General features: G+C 51.1%; 1 protein-coding gene across 3 annotated transcripts in view; it reads left to right on the top strand.

Moving 5' to 3' along the window:
• The window catches only part of LOC144943752 (forkhead box protein P1-like), a 108888-nt gene extending 86952 nt beyond the window's left edge, over nucleotides 1–21936 (top strand). For 2 of the 3 annotated variants that reach the window (XM_078871546.1, XM_078871547.1), the window contains exons 10-16: nucleotides 1963–2260; nucleotides 3313–3389; nucleotides 3548–3649; nucleotides 6060–6181; nucleotides 13457–13526; nucleotides 14048–14211; nucleotides 15886–21936. In XM_078871546.1, coding sequence (XP_078727672.1) covers nucleotides 1963–2260; nucleotides 3313–3389; nucleotides 3548–3649; nucleotides 6060–6181; nucleotides 13457–13526; nucleotides 14048–14211; nucleotides 15886–16282 — 1230 coding nt within the window. In that variant the 3' untranslated portion in view covers nucleotides 16283–21936. Of the gene's footprint in view, nucleotides 1–1962; nucleotides 2261–3312; nucleotides 3390–3547; nucleotides 3650–6059; nucleotides 6182–7004; nucleotides 7142–13456; nucleotides 13527–14047; nucleotides 14212–15885 lie in introns of all 3 variants that reach the window. The other variant, XM_078871549.1, reaches the window with a different exon arrangement.
• Nucleotides 21937–23244: the final 1308 nt, after the last annotated feature.

Raw genomic sequence — 23244 nt, 5'->3', positions numbered from 1 at the left:
AGTTCAACGTACAGAATCAGAATATTTATTTGTAGCGGAGAAATCCGATGAGCTGCGAAGCTCTCTTTCACCGATGTCCGTACAGCGAGGCCGCCGTGTCGCGTTCGAAGCATTGATTGACAAAAGAGCCGCACGTTATTTCACGAATACTTTAAATTGATCGACTCTTATTTTTATTCGTCCATTGGGCCGGGTGGCAAATGTTCAGAAGGCTCCGTCGTACCCTCTAGTGGGAAAATATGACATTGCAGGGATTTTTGTTTATTTATTCCGGAGACGGTTAAAATATTCCCACAGCGCGCCCCATCGTCAGCGGTGGTGGCAGTGGGGCGTGAACCGGTGCCTATTAGTGTCAGGGGTTGCCCTTCCTTGCAGTTAGACCACCCGCAGGGCTGGGCTGTCACACCACAATAAACCGAATGCTTGTAACTCCCCCGCCATACATTTACAGATCTAATAAATAACCCAAAAACATAAAAACTTAGAAATTTATGCCTGCGTTTTTATACCCTGCCATTATGAGAAAGGGGTCATAACTTTGATAAGCTGTGTGTGTAGTGTGTGTACGCGTGTGATGTGTTGCAAGCCAGTGCTGGGTGTGTGTGCGCGTGTTAATGAGTTTCATGTGGGGGTGTATCGGAGCGCATTGCCTTTCAATGCCTGGCAACGCAGGTTCACTCATTGCATATGCACAGTGACGGCAGCAATGGGAATCTGAAACCCGGTCTGGGCCTCCCTTCGGTAAACTCTGGGCACAAAAATGTCTGCTTGATATGGCGCTGCCGGTCGTGGTTGGATTGGGTCAATGCAGCGACACCGGGAATTTTCTCAATGAGCTAGTCCCTTGGTCGTACCCCTGCACACTGAGCGCAACTTGCAACAGAACTTCCACGATGATTCACAGGCCAGTTAAAATGAACACAAGGGAGCTCTTTAACTGTCACCGAGAGGAAGGAAACATCTACACGCGTGGGCTCGCCGCGCTTATTGGGGAACTCTTGAGGTTTATACACGAGAGAGAGAATCTCAGAGATCCTGGAAAGAAGGGGCGAGGGGTAGGGTGGTGCCGTGACGTCTGATGGAGTCGAGATGATGAGAGACTCGCCGTGGGGGTCGCAACTCTTGAAGAATTCTTGAAGGCATTGCGGCGTTAGCGGGCTGATTGGCAGTGGCGTAAATAAATCCAAATAAATATCCACTTTTCAATGGTGATGGAACTGAGATTTCAACTCCACCCGTCGGCCTCCGCTTGCTGTAAACCTCGATCTTTCTGCTGTCGCAATAATAATTATTTACAGCCCCTTGTCAATCCACCGGTGGATAAAGGCCTCCCCATCCTCCATCGGTCATGGGGGTTGTTTGGCCATGCTGCTTCACCATACTGGGCAGTGCAGGTTGGTACACGACAATGCCACCCACATTACATGCCAACCATTTATCAACCCAAATCGCATCGCAAATTGTGCTGCGTCGTGCAGGCCGCCAGGTTCATAGTGCAGTGCGCAAACCACCGTTAAACCAGTCCCCACCTCCCGCATGCTTTAATTAGCGCAAAGCATATTGGGTAGGCGGTCAGTGTTTCGAGATGCGGTCGCATCTGGACGTTACGTAAATCCAATTCCTTTTGTATTTTCTGAGTCGGCGCACAAACGATTAGAACACTGGGCTTGCAATCCAACGGTCACCACTTCGATTCCATCACCCAGGGGCGGCAGTTGAAACAATGGTGCAGGTTTCTTGAGTCCCCCTCCCCCCGTCCCGCCTCTCTTCCTCCAACCGCCCACCGCCTCTGTCCACCGATGAGTGGGATCCACCGCAGTGAATCGATGTGCAGGCAGGCCGCGTGTGGCGGGGTAAAGTGTGGGTACCCGCCACCTCTTCCGAAGCGTCCGCTAGGCTGGCTCCCGCACGTCATTCCGTGTCCCCCCCCCCCTCCCTTCCCGTGTTCTTTGCCCGTCGCAGCTGAACCTGGCGCGGTCGGTCCCCGAGACGCCACCGCGGAGCAAGACGCTGGCGCCGCACACGCCGCCCACGCCGTGCGGGCCGCCCACGGCCCTCGCCGTCCTCTCGGCGTCGTCGGCGGCCTTGTCGGCACCGCCGCCCCCGCCGCCCCCGCCGCCGCGGCTCTCCATGTCGCCGGGCTCCGGCATGGGGGTGGTGCAGGGGCTCACCGTGCTCACGCAGAGCACCATGCAGGCCATGCAGGCCGTGGGGCCCATCCGGCGCCGCAACCTCGACAAGTTCGGCTGCCTCTCGAGCGGTGAGCGCTAGCGGGGGGAGGTCGTCCCTCCGGCGGTGCTGTGACGCCGACTGGCTACGTGCCGTCGTGCCCCCCCCCCGTGCCCCCCCCGCGCCCCCCCCGCGCCCCCGCTGGCGGCTGTCCCTGTGCCTTGTAAGGTGGCTCAGAACTTGGCCTTCGTCTGCCAGTAGGGGCCGATGATCGCTTTGTGTAATCCCAATCGATTAAAATAATGTTACGTCCGTTTTCACTCAGCAACTGTAGATATTTGCCGGAGGAACACAACTGGAAAATACAGCCGAGCATCATATAGGCCTCGGGCCAATGATTGAAGGCGGGTCGAGATCGTGTGATGAATCGAAGGGGTGGGCGCGAGAGCAGGTTTGGTGTGCTTTCTAAAGATGTAATTTTGACGATGGAAAGCAGCAAAAACATTGTGCATGGAGTGTTTAGTCGGTGTGTAGTGCACGTGTGTGATGACGTCTATCGGAAAGGTGGACGTCGATGAGGAAGAGTGAACAAAAGTGCACAAAGAAGTGAGGTTGGGGGGGGGTGGGGGAGGTTCATGCTTGGAATTGCACTGAGAGACGGAAAGATGAGCACGTGGTTTGGAGAACGCATTGAAGTCAGAGACGTCGTATTGACCGTTGAAAATAGCAAGCGGGTTCGGGCAGGGATACGTCGCTGGGGCGGATGACGTCCGGTGGTCGAGACTGATGATGGAGTGCAGCCAAAGGAGGGAATTACTCCCGAGAGGTCGATCGCCGCAGGGACGGAGCGATGAAATCGGCTCGCTCGTGGGGAGGAGCAAGGTGGATCGTTGCAGAGCACGACCGTGAGATATGGCGGCAGCTTTCTGGGGGGAAAGCCTTCGCCAGCAGGTGATAGATCGTGGCTGGGCCGAACGTCCCTGCCATGGCCTTGAGGGTTAATTATCGCTTTGTCGGTGGGCTACCTCCGATTAGCACGGTTGGCCACGTACGGTGCGAAAGAAGTTGTTCAAACATACGTACGTCCATACGTCGGGGAAGAAACTTTCTGACGGAGTGACGACGATGCCCTCTCTTTTGCAGAAATAGCGCAGAACCAGGAGTTTTACAGGAACGCGGAGGTGAGACCTCCCTTCACGTACGCCTCTCTCATCCGGCAGGTGAGATCCCGTCTCGGCACGCCACACCCCGTGCCATCAGCCCTGCTGACATCGACGAATTTTCGCTCCGAATCTCGTTAACTTGAGTTTTGTTTGAATCGTTTGTTACGCCGCTGTTGAAATATTTCTTTAAACCTGCCGTGTCCCACTTTCCGCAGGCCATCATAGAGAACCCCGACCGGCAGCTGACGTTAAATGAAATCTACACCTGGTTTACGACGACCTTCGCCTACTTCCGCACGAACACGGCCACTTGGAAGGTACCCGGCGTTTTGAAACTTGACCGACTCTTTTTTTTGTAACTTACACATTGTTCTAGATTTTCACCGATTTTTTTAAGGGCGAACGGTACTTGAAAATTATGAAAAAAATCACAATAGGTTTTTCATACTATGATACTAGCAAAAGAGGTCCCTTCGGTAAAGTCACGTAGAAGGGAAGTAATAAAATAATAAAAATGAAGCATAATAAAATAATTCTCACGACGTTTCGGCCACAACGCAAGCAGCCGTCCTCAGGTGAAGACCAGGTCTGTCGGGGAGACGCTGTCTGAGGACGGCTGCTTGCGTTGTGGCCGAAACGTCGTGAGAATTATTTTATTATGTTTTATTTTTATTATTTTATTACTTTCCTTCTACGTGACTTTACCGAAAGAACCAAGAAGATGAATCCCTGCAGTCACGAAAGCTTTAAATCGAAAAAAAAGGTCCCGTTTGGTTCCAAAATAAGAAACGCAATGTCGCCAGGTTGAACCTGTCCCCCTCTCGTACCCGATTAGTGTGGCCTAGGTGCTTGCAGTGCTGCACAACGCTCCGTTTGCACTTTACACTGGCAGCGCTCACGCTCAAATGCAATCAACAAAAATGTCATGTTTCAATCGCCTAATTAAATGTAACACCCGCATACTTGCCGGGGGGGGGTACGCGCACAACATGGAAGAGGCCTGCTGCGTGGGGTACACGGTGAGCTGAAGCTTCGCAATTAAATAGATTTGAAGCTTTCGTGACTGCAAGGATTCATATTCTTAGGTTTTTTCGGTAAAGTCACGTAGGTACGTGACTTTACCGAAAAAACCTAAGAATATACTTCGCAATTAATGTTTAAAGGGAAGCGGCCCCAAGCTGCGGTACCTGTCCCCCCATAGCCGTACCTGTCCCCCTGTACATGTCCTCATAGCCGGCGTGCATTCTGTTCCAGCGCGAAAAATTTTTGTTCTCCCATCTGAAAATAACTAAACTTAAGCCCTCTCTGTACAAAAATAATTACCCAGTAATAGTGATAAAAGGAATTGATAAAAAAAAATGTCAGGAATTTATATTGGTACGGTTGTATTTACGAATCAGACGATCGTTTTACTGTTGGGAATAAAAATGCCTCCGCAGGTTCTACTTGTTGTTAGTTTAGTCCGTGTGGCGGCGGTGCGTTTTGCTGTTTATGGGCTCGCCGTTGTTTTAACCCTTTCAGAAACCGACGGAGGCATCGTGGCGTCGCGCGTTCCAGCGCCGCGCTTTGTTTGTTGTGCGGGCGTTCGCAACCGGCAGATTGTCGGTCGAAAGACCGCGGCGGCGAACGGCCCTCGCCTTGTGGCCATTACGGCCGAGCTGGGCTTTGCGCAGTAGCCGAAGGAGAAAGCGGTCGCACGCCGCGTGGTTCTGTGTCGGCGGGGGGCGCAAGCTGGAAAACTCGGTGCACGATTGAATTAAGCGTGGCGTGATGATAGGGGGTCATCCATTTATACACAGCCCACAGATTTCTGTTCAACAGGTGGTTGAATGTTGTGATTGAATAATTAGCAAAAGCGAATCGTGAGAGGGTTTTAAAAGCTGTAATAGGTGTATGAGGTTGGTGCGAGATGTGCAGAGGCTTTGGATCAAGATATGTTTTGTATAATTTGCTCCCTGAATTTTTTTTCTTTGGGGTATTTATAAATGTGCTTTATAACTCGGATAAGTATAATAAAGTCGACAGACCAAACCGTATGAAGTAAAACAATCAAATTAGTTTAATGAAAAGAGTTAGAAATGAATTATATTGACGTGTCCAGGATTCGTACGTTAAACAGAGGAGGCTGAATCTATCCACGATGTTGTGTCACATCGATCCGGTTATGTGCCGTGGGCTCCGCACCGACCGGGAGGCTCGGTCACCGGCGGGAATACGAGATGGCGGTGGTTGTTGTTGTTGGCATTGTGGCTTCTGCGCAGACAAATACAATAAAAAGTTATCACCGTCATCGTAAAAAATTCAGGTGTAAGATGACAAACATTCCCAGCGAGTGGCCGTTCATTGCACCTCACCTAGAGCTGATAAAAAAAAAAGACAAGTCAGAAGCGACAACTGTGTGTGAATAACAGGATGTGATGGACGCTATAAACTCCACACAGGGCCCGATATGCATGGGGTGGAGCTGCTTTTGGCACAACGTGTGCACCACCTGGTTGTTGGGCGAGTTCACTGTTTTACTGTTGTTTTCATGATTTAAAGACGTTTCACTGCCCCGGTCTTTTAAAGGGCTCTCAAGACGTGTTGTTGTTGTTGACCAGGCCGGAAGTCCTAAACACCTCGAGTGACTCACCGCGTTGTGTTTTGTTTGTTCCTTTTTGTGTCCATTTTCTTCCCACCCCATCCGCTCCCGGGTACTCGTGCGCCCGTCCGTCCGCCCCACCCCAGAATGCCGTGCGGCATAACCTGAGCCTGCACAAGTGTTTTGTGCGTGTTGAGAACGTTAAGGGTGCAGTGTGGACGGTGGACGAGCTGGAGTTCCAAAAGCGAAGGCCGCAGAAACCCACAGGGTAACGCGCCGCGCGCACGCGTGTGTGTGTGTCGCGCCCACCCGACCCGTCGCCCCGGGCGACCGCCGTCTGCCGCGCTTCACCGCTCTCTGTTGTTGTGCCCCTTTGCGCCTCCAGGGTTGTGAGATCTTGGCAACGTAACCCACGGCAACCGGTCCTCGCCGTTGCCGCCGCCGCCGCCGCCCTGCCCTTCCGCCCCCCCCCCCCCGCTTTTCGCTTGCTTTGCTTCGCCACTTCTTGCTTGGCTGCCTTGCCATGCGCGCCGCACTCTGGGCCGTGGAGCTCAGAGGGAAAGGAAAAGAAAGGCTGATTTTAAAATACATTTTGAAAAACCAACGAATGCTGAGAAGAAGGAATTTTGAATCAAATTATTTATGAGCCCTCCCCCCCCTCCACCCCCACCCCACTCTCCATCCCGACTCTCGATTTCCACCGGCGTTTGGATGTTGCTGAATGTTAATGGTGGTTTGTGAGTGACTCCCCTCTTGTTGTTGTGTCTCCCTCTCTCTCCCCCCACTTCCCCGCCCCCCGTGGCGGCTCCCCCGCCGTCCCTCGCTCCCGTGCCGCTCCACACCTACTCCGCGCTGGCTTCGCTGCCCGCTTGGAAAATCCGCTTGAACCTCGCGCGCCGCTGCCCCCTATTTGCTCCCCGTCCCGCTAACCTGCTGCCCAAATCCCCTCCCCATCCCCCCCACCCTCCACCACATTTCCCACGTGACCCCTGACCCCCGTCCCCCCCCGCCCCCCCAATGTGACCTCCGCCTGCCCCGCGCTGCACGCATGCGCGCGCGCTCACGCGCACCCGCCGCCGCCCGCATGCCAGAACGCCATCCGCACCAATCTGTCGAAGCACCCATGCTTCGTGCGGACAGAGGTGGGAGCCGGTTCCGTTTGGACCTACCGGGGCACCGACAGCAACAGGAAACCGTCCGGCAGGGCTCTGAGGAAATACCTCCTCCAGTAAGGCCGCCTGCCGCTACACCTCCCTCCCTCCCTCCTCCCCACCGCTTCCCCCTGGCGCCCCGTCTCCTCCTTAACTCCACCCCGGCCCTCCGCTTTGGCTGCCTCCGCTTCGCTTGCGCCAAACGCTTTGCCCCGCCCGCTTGCTTGCGAGTTTGCGCGCGCCTTCTCGCTTCCATGCAGGGGTCCCGGTTGTTCCGATCTTGCGGCGTCGCGCGTTGACCGCGGCGCAGTGAGAGTGCTCGGCACGCAGAGGCTGACCGCGCGGGGGCTCCACCGCCCCCCCCCTCCCCGCGCGATCAACGTGGTTGCCAGCGGTGGTGGTGGTGATGATTCGGCCTCCGCGAATGTTGCCGGGACACAAAGAGGCTGAGCGTTGAGCAGCCTCCGTGCCTCTTCTCCACTGGACAACCAAACCGCGTCCGTCGGGGCCGCCCTGTGCCGGCCCGGGAGGCTCCGGGTTGTTTTTTCCACCGCAGAAACCGAGCCGTGCCAACTATAGTCACACGCCAACTATAGTCACATGCGTCGGTACGCACGCAGATGAACGCAGTGACGCTACGTTGGAGGTGTGAACTGACTCGCGTCACACGCATTGAAGGCGTCATTAGCTCCGCCCCTGGCCCTACTTGGCCCCCGCCCCCACCCCGAGCCAGATTGAGATGCCTTGTGAGACCGGCATATCGCAGTTTGGTTCCGGCTTGGCTCGGCAAATAGCCCAGTGGAAAACCACCCGTGCTGCGAGAGGGCCCCTTGTGGTGGCTCGGCTCAGATGTGGCAGTGGAAAAAGTCTCCCGGAGCCGGCATTAAGGCCTGAGGCTTAGCCCTGAGGACACGTTGGATTGGTGAAACCGGCCCTGTTGGAAACGAGATGTTCGCTCGAACTCCATTCGTTTTTTGTCGTTGGTCTTGTGATTACGAGGATACAATATATCGGTGCCGCCTAGGTAAACCTCCGCATTGTTTATTATTATTGTTGTTATCGTAGTACCTGTAATTACGTAAACACGCAGCCCCTGTGTCAATCCACCTCCCAACCATCGTGTGGGTGGTTCTCTGGGTCGTTTGACCGTACATCACCTCGCCGCTCAGTTGTGGGTTGGTAAGGACAGATAGCATTAACACGGGAGTACAGCAGCACAGAACAACGGTGGATTTAGCTGCACTGCCTATCACTTAATAACATAATGATTAAAATGTATAATGCTCAATCCATCCTAGGATCCCAATGCATAATGCATGAAAAGCAAGTAACATAAACAGAACCAGGGCAACCGGCAAAACTAAAGAGGGAAGAAGGCCACTTCAACGAGATGGGGTTTCAAAGCAGACTTGAATCTATCTACCGACTCTGATTTCCTGATTTCAAGTGGCAAGGCGTTCGATAGCTTGGGTGCCACGCTAAGAAAAGCCCGGTCACCAAACCTAGACCTGGGAGTGCTGAGTAGTTGGAGATCAGAATATCTGAAGGACCTTGATCGAGTGCCTGTCTGTAAGCGGTGGTTACCATGCCAAGCGCTATCCAGGCTCAAATACCTGCTTAGCTTCTGATATCTAACGAGATTGAACAGAGTTTGGGTGATTTGGTTTTAGGCTGGGATTGTTATTATCGATAATATGTATCCCGTAAGGATATATATATTGGTGAGCAACCTCAACATTACTTAGGAATGTTTAACATATTTTAAACAAAATTTTTATTTAAAGCTTTCGTGACTGCAGGGATTAATATTCTTGGTTCTTTCGGTAAAGTCACGTAGAAGGGAAATAATAAAATAATATAAATATTAAACAATATATTTTAAACTAAATCATATTTAGCAATTGGCTGAGTGCTCGTGTTATACGTTTATAAACATGGTTGCTGAGCACAGGCCTAGAGGCCCAAAATGTCAAGCAGCCAGCAACAAGCAGCACTAATTTGTCATGGATTACGTTTGACTCGTTTACTGAAGGGTTATATTCTTGTAAGAGCTTCGGGAAAAGAGACGATGGGAGGGAACTCCAAAGTGGCGCTGTGCAAAGGGAAGGAGCAGAGAGAGAGGAGCTTTGTGACCTGCAGTGCGGTGGTCGAACACGCGGTGGTTGAGATCAAACCGTCAGTCTGGTAGACCGAGACCTCCACCCATCATGGGTGGAGGAATCAAGGAATGCAGTTCACGCAAACCCTAAACGTGGTACTAGCGATAGAAGAGTGACATGGAGGCGACTGACCACCGCTGAGCCAGTGGCCGGAGTGAGTGCCGGATCGTAAACATTGTTGAGATATCACAAACACGACTGAGAGAAATAATCACAAGGACTTTGCTGAACATCGAAAGCAGCACAAGAATTCTGGATGAAGGGACATGAAAGTGAAATAATTTCCAGCCATTCTCAATCCACCAACAGACGAAGGCCTCCCCACGCAATGTCGGTCACGAGGGGTTTTTGACCATACTTCACCACACTGGTCAGCGAGGATTGGTGAAGGGGGCGGAGGGCTGGACTGATAACACGTGCCATTGATGTTAGGGCATTTTTGTACCCATAACAATGATGCTGTTCATCAAGGAAATCCTCATTGAGGATTTTGACTCTTTTAGGAGGATAGCTTCATGCTCAGAGCTCCACACAGCTCGATTGAAGAATCAATTGGTCTACTGCCATGGCCTGCTTGTCTGGCCTGGTCGTCTTCCTCGCAAAGGGGGCTTCATCAATTAAAGTAGAAGCATCCTTCACTTAAAACTGAAAACGAAAATACTTTTATTTGACCAGGTAAGGCCCACTGAACTCTACAGCGCTGTTTTTCAGAAGCGACCTGGCCACAAATGATCACCAAATGAAACGGATTATCACGTGGAAATGTATAGCAGCCAGTAACTTTAAACGCATGATTCTAAATGTGAAGGGAAAAAATCGGAGGACCCGGAGAAAAACTCAAGCGACCACGAGGAGGGGGACATGCAAACTCCAAATATACAGCAGGGGTCAGGGTTGGGATCGAACCCACTACCACCTGCATACCAGCCGAGGTAGTTAACATCTCGCCACCGTACATCCAAGATTTTTGTCAACCTCAATTAGCGTTCCTTACGGCATGTTGGATATGTTTACCAATCATCAGACAGGTGCGGTGTGCAATGTCTTGATTTGTATCTGAAGACTTGGAGGGAGAGGCGGATACGGCGGTGAGTTGCGAGGACTGGGAAGCCTGCCGATTGGCTCCCTTGGTTCTTAGGCATCATCTTGGGCATCATCAGCCGTGGTCAATCGACTGCTGGATGAAGGCCTCCCCCAAGTTGCCGCCCACCATCAAGGGTGGACGATCGCTGACATGACAGCAGCGCGTCTTTCGAATGGAATGATGCTCGAAGTGAAACGCCCAGCACCGCACGAGCAAACCCCGCGGCATTCCCCGTGCAAGTGGGCGGGCGCCCGTCACCGCAATTAGGGTCGCCACCTGTTCTCTTTTGCTTATTTAATTTAAAAACAACTCATTCTTATCGCCCCGTCAATTCAAGCATTCCATTTGCCCTCGAGTGTGTGTAAGCCACCCCCGGCTTATTATTGTCTAAGTTGCAGAGCAGATGAACGCTTAAAAACGATTATAAATAGGTCTCTAAAATATGCAATGGTCAGTGGGGGGGGGGGGGGGGGTGGCGGTTAGATTGGTGGCACAGAGGTTGGCGCACTACACCGTAAACCCTGCGACCTCGGTGTTATTCACGACCATGGCTAACATGAGGGGCTCGTGATATCTTAACTGGACCTCGGCACCACACTCCCCCTTCACCAACCTGCACTGATCTGCATGGGGAAGTATGGCCAAGTCTGCCCAGAGGGCAAAAGAGGGCCCCAAAGTAGGCCTTTGGATGGTGGCATTAGCGGGGCCCCATTTGGGAGTCTGCCTTGGGCCTCCAGGAACATCCGGGCACGCCTGAGCACGATCAAACAATTCCTAAAGCGGACACGCCATGGGGATGCCTTCATCTGCCATTGGTCCGAGTAAGGCCTGTAAATAAATAGTGTGATTGTTATCAACTATACACCGCGGGGCTAAGCCTGGGTGCAGTGGGGCATTGGCATTTGTCCGTACGATGGAACGTTTATCAGCAAACGTTCCTTATAAATAATGCGGCCATCAGATCTCTCGGAAGCTTAGCAGGGCTGAGTCTGCTTCGTACTCGGCCGAGAGGGTGCCTGCCCCGGGTGTGGGATGGTGGCTTGGCCTGCGAGGTGGCAATCCAGCAATGGGATTCTTGAATCTTGTCAATGCAGAGCGGCGAGCGTGGCCACTTGGGTTTTTTTCGGGAAGTCACAAAGTACCAAATGCTCGTTAATGAAATTGGCCAAATTCCTCGAGGACTTTCCTGAAGAATATTGACGAGACTCAGCGAGGTCTCTCGGGCAATGGGCCCTACTATTTTTATTGTTTACTGAGCACAAGTTTAGCTGCAATTGGTCTGACCAGAACGTATGTGCGTAGTTGGAGGCCATTCAATGGAAAACAAACAAACAAACGATGGATTTTGAAAAAAATACATGCTTTTGAAATAATCTACAAATATCGTAAAAATTATACGAAAATTATAAGCCACGTAGCGAGTTCCAGCAGCCACGAGCCATTATTATTCATATCAGCGACTCTCTGAAAATGACGGCGGCACATTGTTGTTAGTCTCATCCAAAGACCAACGCAAAAACCTTAACATGTTGTGCAACGTTCTTTACGCGTGACACTTTCTGAACTTATATTTTGCTTTAATTTTTTTAATTCTGATTTTACCCCCCCCCGCTCGCTCTCGCTTGCCGTGCTTGCTGCTACCGCCTAACCCAGCCGCCACGCTCCTTCGCATGCTCGCTTGACTCATCGCTTTTGACTCACTGCCGCGCCCGCGGTTTCGACACTCGTTCGTGACGATTTGTCACCACCCGTCGTGTGTTGCGGGAACGCCAGTTAGGTTGTGGTCACCCGCGGGGAGTGATGCGAAGCGTGTTTGTGAATGGGCAACGCGGGAGATGGCCGCGTCTTTAGACCGGGCTTAATGAGCATCGAGCGGGTCACGAGCGCGAGTTCCTTGGTGGGTTTCTTGAGCTCCGCTGGAAAGGGCTTGATTCCGAAACAACGGGCTTCTCCCACCGCTTGTCGCGAACTCTTCCTCTCCGAGTCTCGCAGTGCGCGGACAATGGACAGTAATGCACAATGTCATTTTATTTGCTAAAAAAACCCAAGTTGTATCGATATTCATACTCGTTATATAAAACGTGTAACCATCTGCAGCCCCTTTGTCGTTCCGTTGCTCGACCCGTCCCATGTCGTGCCAGTCATAGGGATTGTTTTGACCATACTTCACCCAGCTGGTCAGCATGGGCTGGCGCAATTGTGGAGCCCAGGAAACCGGTGCAGGTGTCACACGCTCGTCACTGACGGTAGCCGAGGCTGGAAACGCAACTCGAGTGGCAGGCCTCAGCGCGCCAATCCTCTGCTCCACCACATTGACAGCCGCACATAATCGATCGATGTATTACTTGCCGGTAGTCATGTCGGCAAGTGCACTTGCCACAGAGCCACTTGTGTTTGTTTGAAGAAGGTACGCTGCAAAGTTGGACTTTAAATATAAATTACAGGAATCGGCCATTGCCGGCCGGCCAGCCAGCCGACATAATGGCCCCATTCCAAAAGTTGACAATGTTGTTGACCTCGCCAATCAGATAATGATTCTCAATTGGCTGCCACCTGCCTGGCGTTAAATGGTAACGGATGATGCATCTCGCTGGAGGTCAGTCCTGCTGGCAAGTGCCTATGAACGGAATTACCCGTGGGAAATTGCTCGTAAAGGGATCGATCGCGTGCGTCACCGTAAGCCCTCGGAGTCGTTAGCGGGGCAAATGGAACGTGCGTGGGAGTGTGCGCGTGTGTGTGCGTGCGTGTGTGTGCGCGTGCGTGTGTGTGTGCGTGTGTTCGCGTGCGTGCGTGTGTGTGGAGGGGAGTAACGGCGCCGCTTTACAGGCCTAGCAATCTTCGTCCGAATCCCAGCCACAGATGACGTCATTGGGCAAGTGATATCAGCACCGGTTCTGGGCCTTCCCTAGGTCGACTAGGCCTTAAACGATTGTGGCAAACATCAGCACTGGGGAGACAAAGGCGGCCGGCAGCCTGGATGTGATAGCGGGCCACAAAATGCGCTCGCTATAACCGCACTTGCCCCATCTGGCCGAATAGCTATACGGGGAACTTTGTCTTAGCGTCTGTGCTTGAGCGTGCGTGCGAGTGCCGTGTGTATGCGGGCGCGTGAGCTTTCACGAGCCCTGTTCTTGCGTCGGCGCGCGCAGGAGCCCCACGCTGCTGAAGAGCGCGCCCGGCGGCCTCGACAACGGCTCCTTGCTGAGCTCCGGCCTCCAGGTAACCAACCCGCCCCGGACACGTCGCCGACTCGGACACTCTCGTTGCATTGCATCGCAGCTCGTCTCGAAAAGTCCCAGTGTGGTCGCGGCGTGTTGTCTCTCGCGCGCGCGCGTGTGTGTGTGTGCGCGTGACACGTGTCCGTGGCGTATCGCTGTGGGCACGTGTTCGTGGCGTGCGTCCGTGGCGTGTGTCCCTGGCACGTGTTAATGATGTTTCACTGTGGCACATGTTCATGGCGTGTGTGTCCGTGGCGTGACGCTCTGGCACGTGTTCATGGCGTGTGTGTCCGTGGCATGTGTGTATGGTGTGTGTTGATGGTGTGTCCCAGTGGTACATGTTCATGGCATGTGTCTGTGGCATCTGTTAACGGTGTGTGTCACTGGCACATGTGCATGACGTATGTCCGTGGCGTATCATTCTGGCATGTGTTCGTGGCATGTGTTCGTGGCATGTGTCCTTGGCGTGTCGCCGTGGCACGTATTCACGGCGCTTCTGTGTCCGCTGCACAACCGATGCAGGCGTTGGGCGAAGGCAACCTGGCGTACCTGGCGCGGCACGGCCTCGTCAACCCGGCCACGGCGGCAATGCTGGCACAGGCGGCCGAGCGGGCCCAGGCCGACCTCAACGGCAGCCGCGAGTCCGGCCCAGACAGCTCCGCTCGCAGCCCCTCGTGGTCCCCGCGGTGAGGCCTCGCCCTGGGTGGCACGGGGTCGTGGGTCACGGGGTCACGGCTCACGGGGTCATGGTGTCACGTGGTTGTCCCGAGGTCACGGGGGTTCAGGGTCACCCAGGGCTACAGGGGATACATTGAAAGATCGGCAGGAATTTTTATACTTTTGCAATTTGTATTTTTATACTCTATACATTCATAATAATTTATAATATTGGTCGCGAAAGCCTACGTGTTAAACGACTCTATACATTATTAACAAAATATGAATAGGGTTTTCCCTTTCTGGCAATACAACAGGTGTTAAGATGTTTGAACACAAAATAGATACCTTTTGCAAGCCATCAAGTCTGCATTAACCACATGTACTATGTTGTGGGTTTACTCTCCAACACACAAGCGGTGTGCTGTGTTAGTAACGAACTGGCACGTTTGGTTTACGTGACAAACCTTACGAATTGGCTGTGTTGGCGGGTTTAACGACACATTTATATTTACGCAATCAAACACAACAACTTCTATTATGGGTTGTTGTCTTCCGTGTTGTTGTAACTTTCTGCCCCTACTGGACATCTGTGAAAAAGAGCTTCATAGCTCATCGGATTCCTCCGCTCTAAATAAAGATTCTGATTCTGGTTGTATAAAATAGTATTAAGTGACCCTGCCGGTGAGCCAGCCGGCACGGAAGAGCGGTATGCCGCTAAGTCTTTCCAATTTGAACATTCAAACAGGAGGCCACGTCATGGTCCAACTTTGCCAGTGTTCTGTTATTACTCGAACGTTCCTTGATTTGGCAAAACCACAGAGCAACGTGGCCCTCTACTGGAGGATTGAAAACGGATTTGTTTAGAAGTTGCTGTTTGTGTTTAGTTTGTTGTAGATTCAAACTCTGCACCCCTGTACAAAATAACAAGGCCACCCATATTAATAGTGAAACAAACACTCACTGATTTAATTACAGGATGCTGCCATTGAGAGACGGTCCACCACATCGCGGCGCTTTCAGATGCGCTTCTGCGGCCGTCTGGAACGCTCTTCTTTATGATTCTTGGAACCCACTCGAATTATGCGCTTTTAAATCATCATCTAGGTTGACAAACTCATTTCTTTAGGACTGCTTTTTGTGTTTAGTTTGTTGTCCTTCCTCCGCACCTCCGTACGGTGCGAAAGAAGTTCGACATACCTACTACACTCGTCCATGAAAAATAGTGCCCACGTGATAGCCTTGCGAGATAATAATAATAATACTACGACTCTAAATTACAAATGTATCAGTGAGTATTATTGTCATTCATTATCATCACGATCCGTGGGCAGGTAGCCCCGTAGGTGTCCACTGCAGATTTTGTCATTTTTTTCACTTTCCTCTCTGTCTTGTGCCAATATGCTCAAGTAGCGCACGTCTTTCCGCCCAACAATCTCTTATGTCGTCGCCAATAAATTCTCCGTTAGGTCTTCCTCTCTTTCCGGTTCCTTCCATTTGTCCCGAGCAACAAGACACTTTAAATTTTCCTGTCACCCATCCGACATATGTTTGTCCACATAGTGCCAGTTTCCTTCTCATCAGGTCTTCTTCTACGCGCAAAACTCTTTCTCACTCATACGTTGGCCGTCCACCCTTTGGGCGCGTCACTATCATCGTCAGTTACCAACTCGCGTCCTCCCGTCTCTGCCGCCCTCCCGCAGGTCCCACGTGTACATCAAGGAGGAGCCCATGTACATGCAGCAGGACGACGACTACCCCAGGGAGCGGGAGGTGGAGTTCGATGACGACGATGAGGTGGGGCGGGAGGCGGATTTGGAAGAGGAGGAGGAGGATGTGGAGGAGGATGAAGAGGCGGCGGCGGCGGTGGCGGAGTTTGAGCAAGGCCCCTTGTCGCTCGTCACAACGTCGGGGGGGGGCCGCTCCCCCGAGCCCCCCGAAGCCCAGGGCTACTGCGACGACATCACGGAAGATGACGACGAGGTAGACGACGACGAAGAAGAAGGAGGAGGAGAAGGAGGAGACAGGATGATCGGGAGCGAAGGCGTCGAAGCGTCGGTGCCGCATTTTCACGGTCACGGAGCGTACGCCGCCCAGTGATGGCATCGTATCCGGTGCTTTGGGCCGGGGGTTTTTAAAAAAAAAAAAGTTTTTTTTGCATTTTTTTAAAGTTGTACGATGACGACGACGACGTTTTCTACCGCCGGAACGAACGTTTGCCTCGCGTGGCCATCGTCCCGCTCGCCGCTGGCGGGGACAAAGACAATGAAAGGAAAAATGACGATAGCTCGACGCAAAAATGAAAAGGAAGAAAATGGGGGAAAAAAAAACGAACGTGGGACTTTTTTTTTTTTCACAAAAAAATGTTGCAAGAAAAATCCGGCGAGCCCTTTTTTGTTGTGGGTAGGGGGGAGGCTCTCCACGGTGCGGATTTTTGACCCGGCCGTCGCGTTCCCCCCTCACCCCCCCCCCCCACCTTGTCGCGAGTTTCCGTGACGAAGCGAACGCTCGCGAGTGGAGGGAGAAAGCCGTGCTTGTGGCCGGCTCGGATGTTGGTACGTCTCACGTCGATGCTGGATGCTGGGACTTATTTTTTAAACTTAATTTAGACACACACACAAATAGGCCTTTACCTGGATTGGACTGGTATGCATTAGTTTCTAACAAAAAAAAGATATTTTTTTAAAATGGTAAAAAGAAAAAAAAGTCTTTAAAAAATCTGACCGATAGTAATCGTGTTCGTACATTGTAACGTTTCGGGTCGGACAGAATACTCCTTCGATACCTTTACAATACCACTGCCTTAAAAATGAGTCTCAAGGGCATTGGTGCCTGTTCGTCTCCACTATGTATGTTCATCATCCACCGCTCAGCATTTTCTCAAACGCGACAGCGTTAGCAATAATGCCGTTGTAGAGTTCCATCGCTCGTAGCTGGGGGCGCACAAGCGGACGAGTTGGCGGGAGGGTTTTGTATAAAACGCCCTTCAATGCTAATGTCGCACCGTCCCAACGGAACGGCAGGGTCGCACGTCCCTGTGAGCAGGGCACGCAGTAAAAAATGTACGGCGTTCGGATGGTTTCTGATGCAACACAAAAAAAGTATCGGCCGTGGGTTGGCAGCTCCCAAAAACCGCAACAGAAACGTGGCGTCGCGATGACCTCGGTGTGATCAAACAGTGCGGCAGTTTCAAACTAAACGTCGGATCGGGTATTCACCCCCGAGTCTTCATCATCCGTTGAGTGGCGAGTTGCACCTCTGTGCGCACCGCAGTCAGCGCACTGCATCAAACACACGTTCGACTTCCTTCATTGTTTTAGCAAATTTTTTTAAAAAGGTAGTAATGGTGCAACCGTGCAATTGCTCGCTCACGCCACTGCTGATGGAGGGGCCTCTACCGGAGGGAACTCTTAGACGGTATTTGGCCTAGTCTTCCACACTGGTCAGACATGTTGGAAAAGGTGGGCGTTACCCACACCTTATCTCACCACATGCAACTTGTCGATTGAAATCCTTGAAATGATCGATTTTTTTTAATTCGCACCTCAATGATGGTTTTTTTTTGCCGCTGATGTGAACTCGATGTTGCGGTGGCTCATTTCACTCACGAATCGGGAATTGCAACAGCAAAAAAACGTACAGTACGTTCAACGTTGTGGTTCGTGATCAATTGCTGTCGAATGCACTATGTAGGGTATAATTGCTTCATCGCTAAAGCTTTGAAAGAGGCCAAACTATGAACATTAGCTCACCTTTAAATGCCCAAAAACGGAATTGTGAAAAGAAGAAGAAAACGAATGAGACGAAATAGCCACCAGCTCAAACGAACACCAAAGTAAAGCAATAGAGAACCAAAACACGCTTGCCCACGCTTCACAGATGTCCGTCGCCGCCAGAGTGCTTGTGCACGCTGTCGGCACACGCGAGTGGAGACGGAAGAAGTACAAGAGACGACTCGTCGTACAGCCTTGTCCGTGCACCGCATCGTCCATTGTGAGAGAATTATAATTAGACAGCATTTCGCCTCCCCCCCCCCCTGTATAGCGTTAACAAACTGTTAGAGCAAGTGCCGTTCACGAGTCGCACCTATGAAGGGCCGGAACGGCACACGAGGGGGGTGGGTTGCCAGCACCACGCCCGGCCGCTTTTGTCTCCCTTTTGTCTCCCTAGTGGCGATGTTTTTACTCATCGCACTAGGTACTCAATTGAGGCCGAGTCGGCCTAGGGGAGGCCCGGCACCCTTTCGGATAACCGTCACTGGTGTTGGCCGTGAGCGGGAATCGAACTCGGGTCGCCGGGTTTGTAGCGCGGCGTACTAACTGCGACATGACCGCTTCTACACGTGCACACACGCAACTTAGCACGAAAATGTTTTCCTGTGCGAGTGTCATCCCTCGGAACGTCCACGTGTCCTCCGTGGCGACGGCAACGCACGCCGCGTCGAGACGTTAACCAGGCCTCGGTGCTCATCGAACCCACCGTTGTGACTCAATTGCGTATTATTGTCACGCGCCGGCGAGGATGACTCTCGATGTTAATGGTCCAACAAAAAATATTGTCTATTAAGGAATATGTGAGCAAATTGTTGTCTAGTTATATATTTTTTGTCAAAATGTGACGATACCTGTATGGACAACCCCGTATTATGCAAATCCAATGCCACTATGAACTTAGCAGCTCCAATGTCCTCCCAAACAAACAACCCCCCACCCACACCCCCCACAACTGTTAGACCTTGCCAAAGACATACATCTCCAAAGCGAAGCCTTGTTGTTGTAAGTTGCGTGCATTTTGCATGCGGCTTGAAGAAGAAGAATAATAATAAGAAAAAAAAAACCAAAATTGGCCACAAACGTAGGCAGCCTTAACGTCTTTTATTTTATTTTCATACCCGACAAAAGAGTCGAATGAGCCAAGCAGATGGCGCAATGCATCTCCTTCTGAACCAAAGACAAACTGCTAAGTCACGAATCTCAGCCTTATGAAGCACGACACAGGGAATGACGAGTGAGCACTGTGTATGAAACTTCGTGTTGCCTTTTACACAAGAAAGATGCGGTGTTTTTAAAAAAAAAAATTTTTCGTTCAAAGCGTGTACGCAGGCGCTCGCGATCCGGAGCCGCATCTTGCGGGAGCAACAAGAAAAAAACTGGGCGATCGTCATGTCGATGAATTAGGGGACAATTACCTCAGTTGCAGCTCTGTCCGTGGTGCTGAAAATAAAAAATAAACACATTGTCACATTGCCGATAAATGGCAGACGCTCGTAAACTTGAGCAATGCGCAAGATATGTTTGCCTTCTCGAGTGATTGTTTTGTTCAAAGTGGGGGATATTTAATTGTGTTTAGCACACATCACAAACGGAGTTGCTGTTGTTCAGCATCTGTGTGCAGTTTAGTACACTTCGGGTTTTTAATTTTCACGTAAAAAAAGAGAGAACAGCAGTGAGGTGTGGTGGTGTAGCAGCTCATGGGTAAAATAAAGTCCGTGACTGCTTTCGTCTTCTGATGCCATACCCTAACAACTTGTGCGTCTCACGTATCCGGTTTTTGTTTCCTTCCAAAGTCGTAAATGCGTCGCTGGGGTCGACTCGTTGAGAAGCGATGGCCTACAGACAGCTCTCTCCCCCCCCCCCCATCAACTCTGGTCAAAAATAATGACCGCACTGCACTACAAACACCGCTAGGAAATGATTGATGGTGGCCTGGGTGACGTTTCAATGACCTCTCGCTTTTTCCGGAGCCGAGGTAAAAGGTGCACAGTATTTCACAGCACTTTCCACTAACCGACAGAAAGAACGAGGTTGTGTGGAATTGATGTTTTTCTTTTTTTTTAAACAGAGTAAACCTCTATTCTGTTGTGTGCACGTTAAAGTCGTGAGAAGCACCTCTGCCCATCGTCGCGATGGAACAGCGAATGACGGTGGCTATTGTGGCCATTGTATTTACCTCCAGCGTGCAGTCATCTTCTTGCGGTGAAAACGCTCGGGCCGAAACACGAGGCCTTGGGCAAAGCACGAAGGTGGCGACGGCAAGTTTTGTGCCAGATGAAGGCTCCAGATTTTGGGCAGTAATCCCCCACGCAGTGCCAAAAGGCGGATTTGCCAGACGCCTACGATGCCGGCCCACGTGCTCAATGCTTCACGTGAAGCAGTACAATTTAAGAGCACAGCCGCTTGTCAAACGACCTTCACCGTCTTCTTTGGTTTCTTTCGGTAAAGTCACAGATGATCTGATCGAGTCACTCACATTTCTGAAGAGATGCAGAACCTTTACGAATAGTTGAAATTAGAGGCTTTTACCCCCCTTTTCTCTCCGCCTGATGACGACCGCTTGTGTTGCGATCTAAACGTCGTGAGTTTTGTTTTTTTATTTAACATTTTATTATTTTATTAGAATTTTTTTATTTCTTATCTACGTGACTTTACCGAAAGAACTAAAGAATGTGAATTCCTGCAGTCACGAAAGTTTTAAGTCAAAATTTGACCTCCCTCTGCGTGAAGAGCGAGCGGCTAGCGAGTTTAAAATCCTGACCGGATGATTGACTCGGCCCATCATCCCTCCGAGGTCGATAAAATATTCACTACTTGGCAGGGGAGTCAGTGAGGTTTATAGTACAGGTTTTATTGGGTTAGATCGCGTAAATATACAAATGTTTCGTTAAACCCACCACCACTCGACACAGCCAACTAGCAAGGGTTGTCACGTAAACAGAACGTGCCAATTCGTCACTAGTACAGCACTAAGCGGTGTGTTGGAGAGCCAAGCCACAACATTTACAATCTGAGTACGACGTTTCGCCAGTAATTTACAACTAGCTTCATCAGGCGTCAGCCAGACAGTCAGTTGGGTTTATCTTGCAGGAGAGACTCGCCCCTGCCACGAGAAGGCAGAATTTCCACCACTGACTCGGAATTGTTAACAGGAGATGAGCAAAGCCCCAACGCTCATTTGAGCAGGATAAAAAAAATATAACTTGGACTTTTATTTAAATAACTCAATAAGTGTCCGATAGCTGTTCATGGGACCTGCCCAAACAACTGAAGCCCGCATCTGAAACAAATCTCGCGTCAAGGCCGTGCGGTTTGAGCTGTCCCGATGATTTGGCGCGGCGTTTGTCGGCGATGTAGATGACCATTGAAATGCCAGAGAATAGAGAGACATTTTTGTTGTTGTTGTTGTAGATAAACGTTTTGTGTGGATTTTGTTCGGCAATTGTGTTTTGTACATTTTTTTTCACCGGTGAATTCGTTTTCTTTTTTTATCTTATCCCAGGGCACTCATTGTGATTTTTGTTCGTTCGTCCGTCCGTTCGTCCGTTCGTTGTTCTGGTGTCACCATGTGATGGTGACGGCTGAAACCGTAAATGTTTAAAGTGTAGCATCGACATACTGATAGGGTTATGCATGTGTTGTTTTTTTTTCTTTCTTCCTCTCCAGTAGTTTAAGTGGGATGATGGTGACAAAAGAGTGGCAACTGAATAAATGATTGAAATGAATGAAACCCGCCGCGGTCATTCCTGGCTAATTTCTTCACGCGACCTTTTCGTGCGATCGCAAGGTCATCAAGATCGGAGGGTTGTTGTTGTTGTGGCTGTTGTTTGTTGTTATTGTCACAGTTGCTCATGTTTGCTAAATGCGTAAATCGCCGTCGAGTTGAGCGCGAGACTAAATGGAGAGTGCAAACGCTGGCAACGCAAAGCACAGGACCAGCACCTCGGGAGAAACACTCGGCGGCAGGCGGAAAAGCGACGACGTCAAACGCTGTTGATACATTTTTTATATTGTGGAGGGCGGAAGGAGGGGGGGGGTGACACATATAAGTATATTGCCTCGTCCATGTACAATGTTTCATGTTGAATTCTGTTGAAATTTTGATGAAGTTGAACAACAGCAAAAAAGGAAAAAGTGCCCGTTGATAACCTCCCCACTTCCACCCCCCTCGTCACGGCTGGCGAGGAATTGAGAGGCGATTGTCTGGTTGTATTGCGACTCTGCGCTCTGCCCCCTCCCCCACTCCACCTCCACCTCTCGGCTCAGGTTCGCAGTTGCGACGTTTCACGTACGCGGTAGTCATCGTAATAATAACACTGAATTAATTCTAGATTTGAAGTTTTCGTGACCGCAAGTATCCCATACTCTTTCGTTTTTTTCGGTAAAGTCACGTAGGTGAAAACTAAAAAAAAATAAAACAACTCAATTAAATCACGACGTTTCGGAAGCAACACAAGCATCCGTCATCAGGTGTGACTGCTCCAGCACAATCACTGTAGCGTATGAAGCGAGCTATTTAGAGACACGTGTTGATATAGGGTACTAGGGGGGGGGAGACCCAAGGGGTCGGGGGGGGGCATGCGGCAGCCGTGTGGCGTCGCGGGCGGTTGGGCAGGAGATTATCTGAGTTAAGCCGATAGATAACCATCTTTTTTTGAATAACACTGAATTACTCGGGGGGGGGGGGGGGGTTGTGTGTGTGTTGCCATTCTCTGTGCTCGTGTGCGCTTCTCTTGCTCTCTCGCTGCGACGTGATGGGTTCTCAGACACTCGAACAATCAAACGACGACACCTCGGGAAGTGTCGAGCCGCTTGCCCCGTTCCGCGTCGTCTTCCTCTGCAGCGCATCGGGGGGCTAAACCGAACAAGGTGGGGGGGGGGGGGGGCAATCTTGTCTTGAATCCACGCGTCGACGGAGCCGGCGTTGGATACGGAAGCGGCTCTCAAATGCCGCTCACCCGGTGCGCTCCACTTTTGCCGAAAGCTCGCGGCGTCCGTCACGTGCGCGTGTGCCTTGTGGCGTTGTTTTTGGGGTAAATCGATCCCCTTCAAAGGCGTCAAGTCGAATCGGCGGATCTCCTCGTGTTTCAGCTCTCGCTGTGTCGACAGCTGAGACGTCTTGGGCTGCTGCTCTCTTTGGCTGTCCTTGATATGTTTAGTATTTAAGGTGTTTTCGTTGTTTTTTAAATCGTTATTATCGGTTGTCATTCGCGAAGCTACCGTGGCCTTGGGGCATGAAAGGGGACGGGTGTTTGTTTCTAAGTTTGTTGTTTTTGCTCTTCTTAAATG

This window comes from Lampetra fluviatilis, chromosome 32 (assembly GCF_964198595.1).
Source record: "Lampetra fluviatilis chromosome 32, kcLamFluv1.1, whole genome shotgun sequence".
In the NCBI taxonomy this organism is placed as follows: domain Eukaryota; kingdom Metazoa; phylum Chordata; class Hyperoartia; order Petromyzontiformes; family Petromyzontidae; genus Lampetra; species Lampetra fluviatilis.
This window is presented reverse-complemented; position numbering and strand designations above follow the sequence as displayed.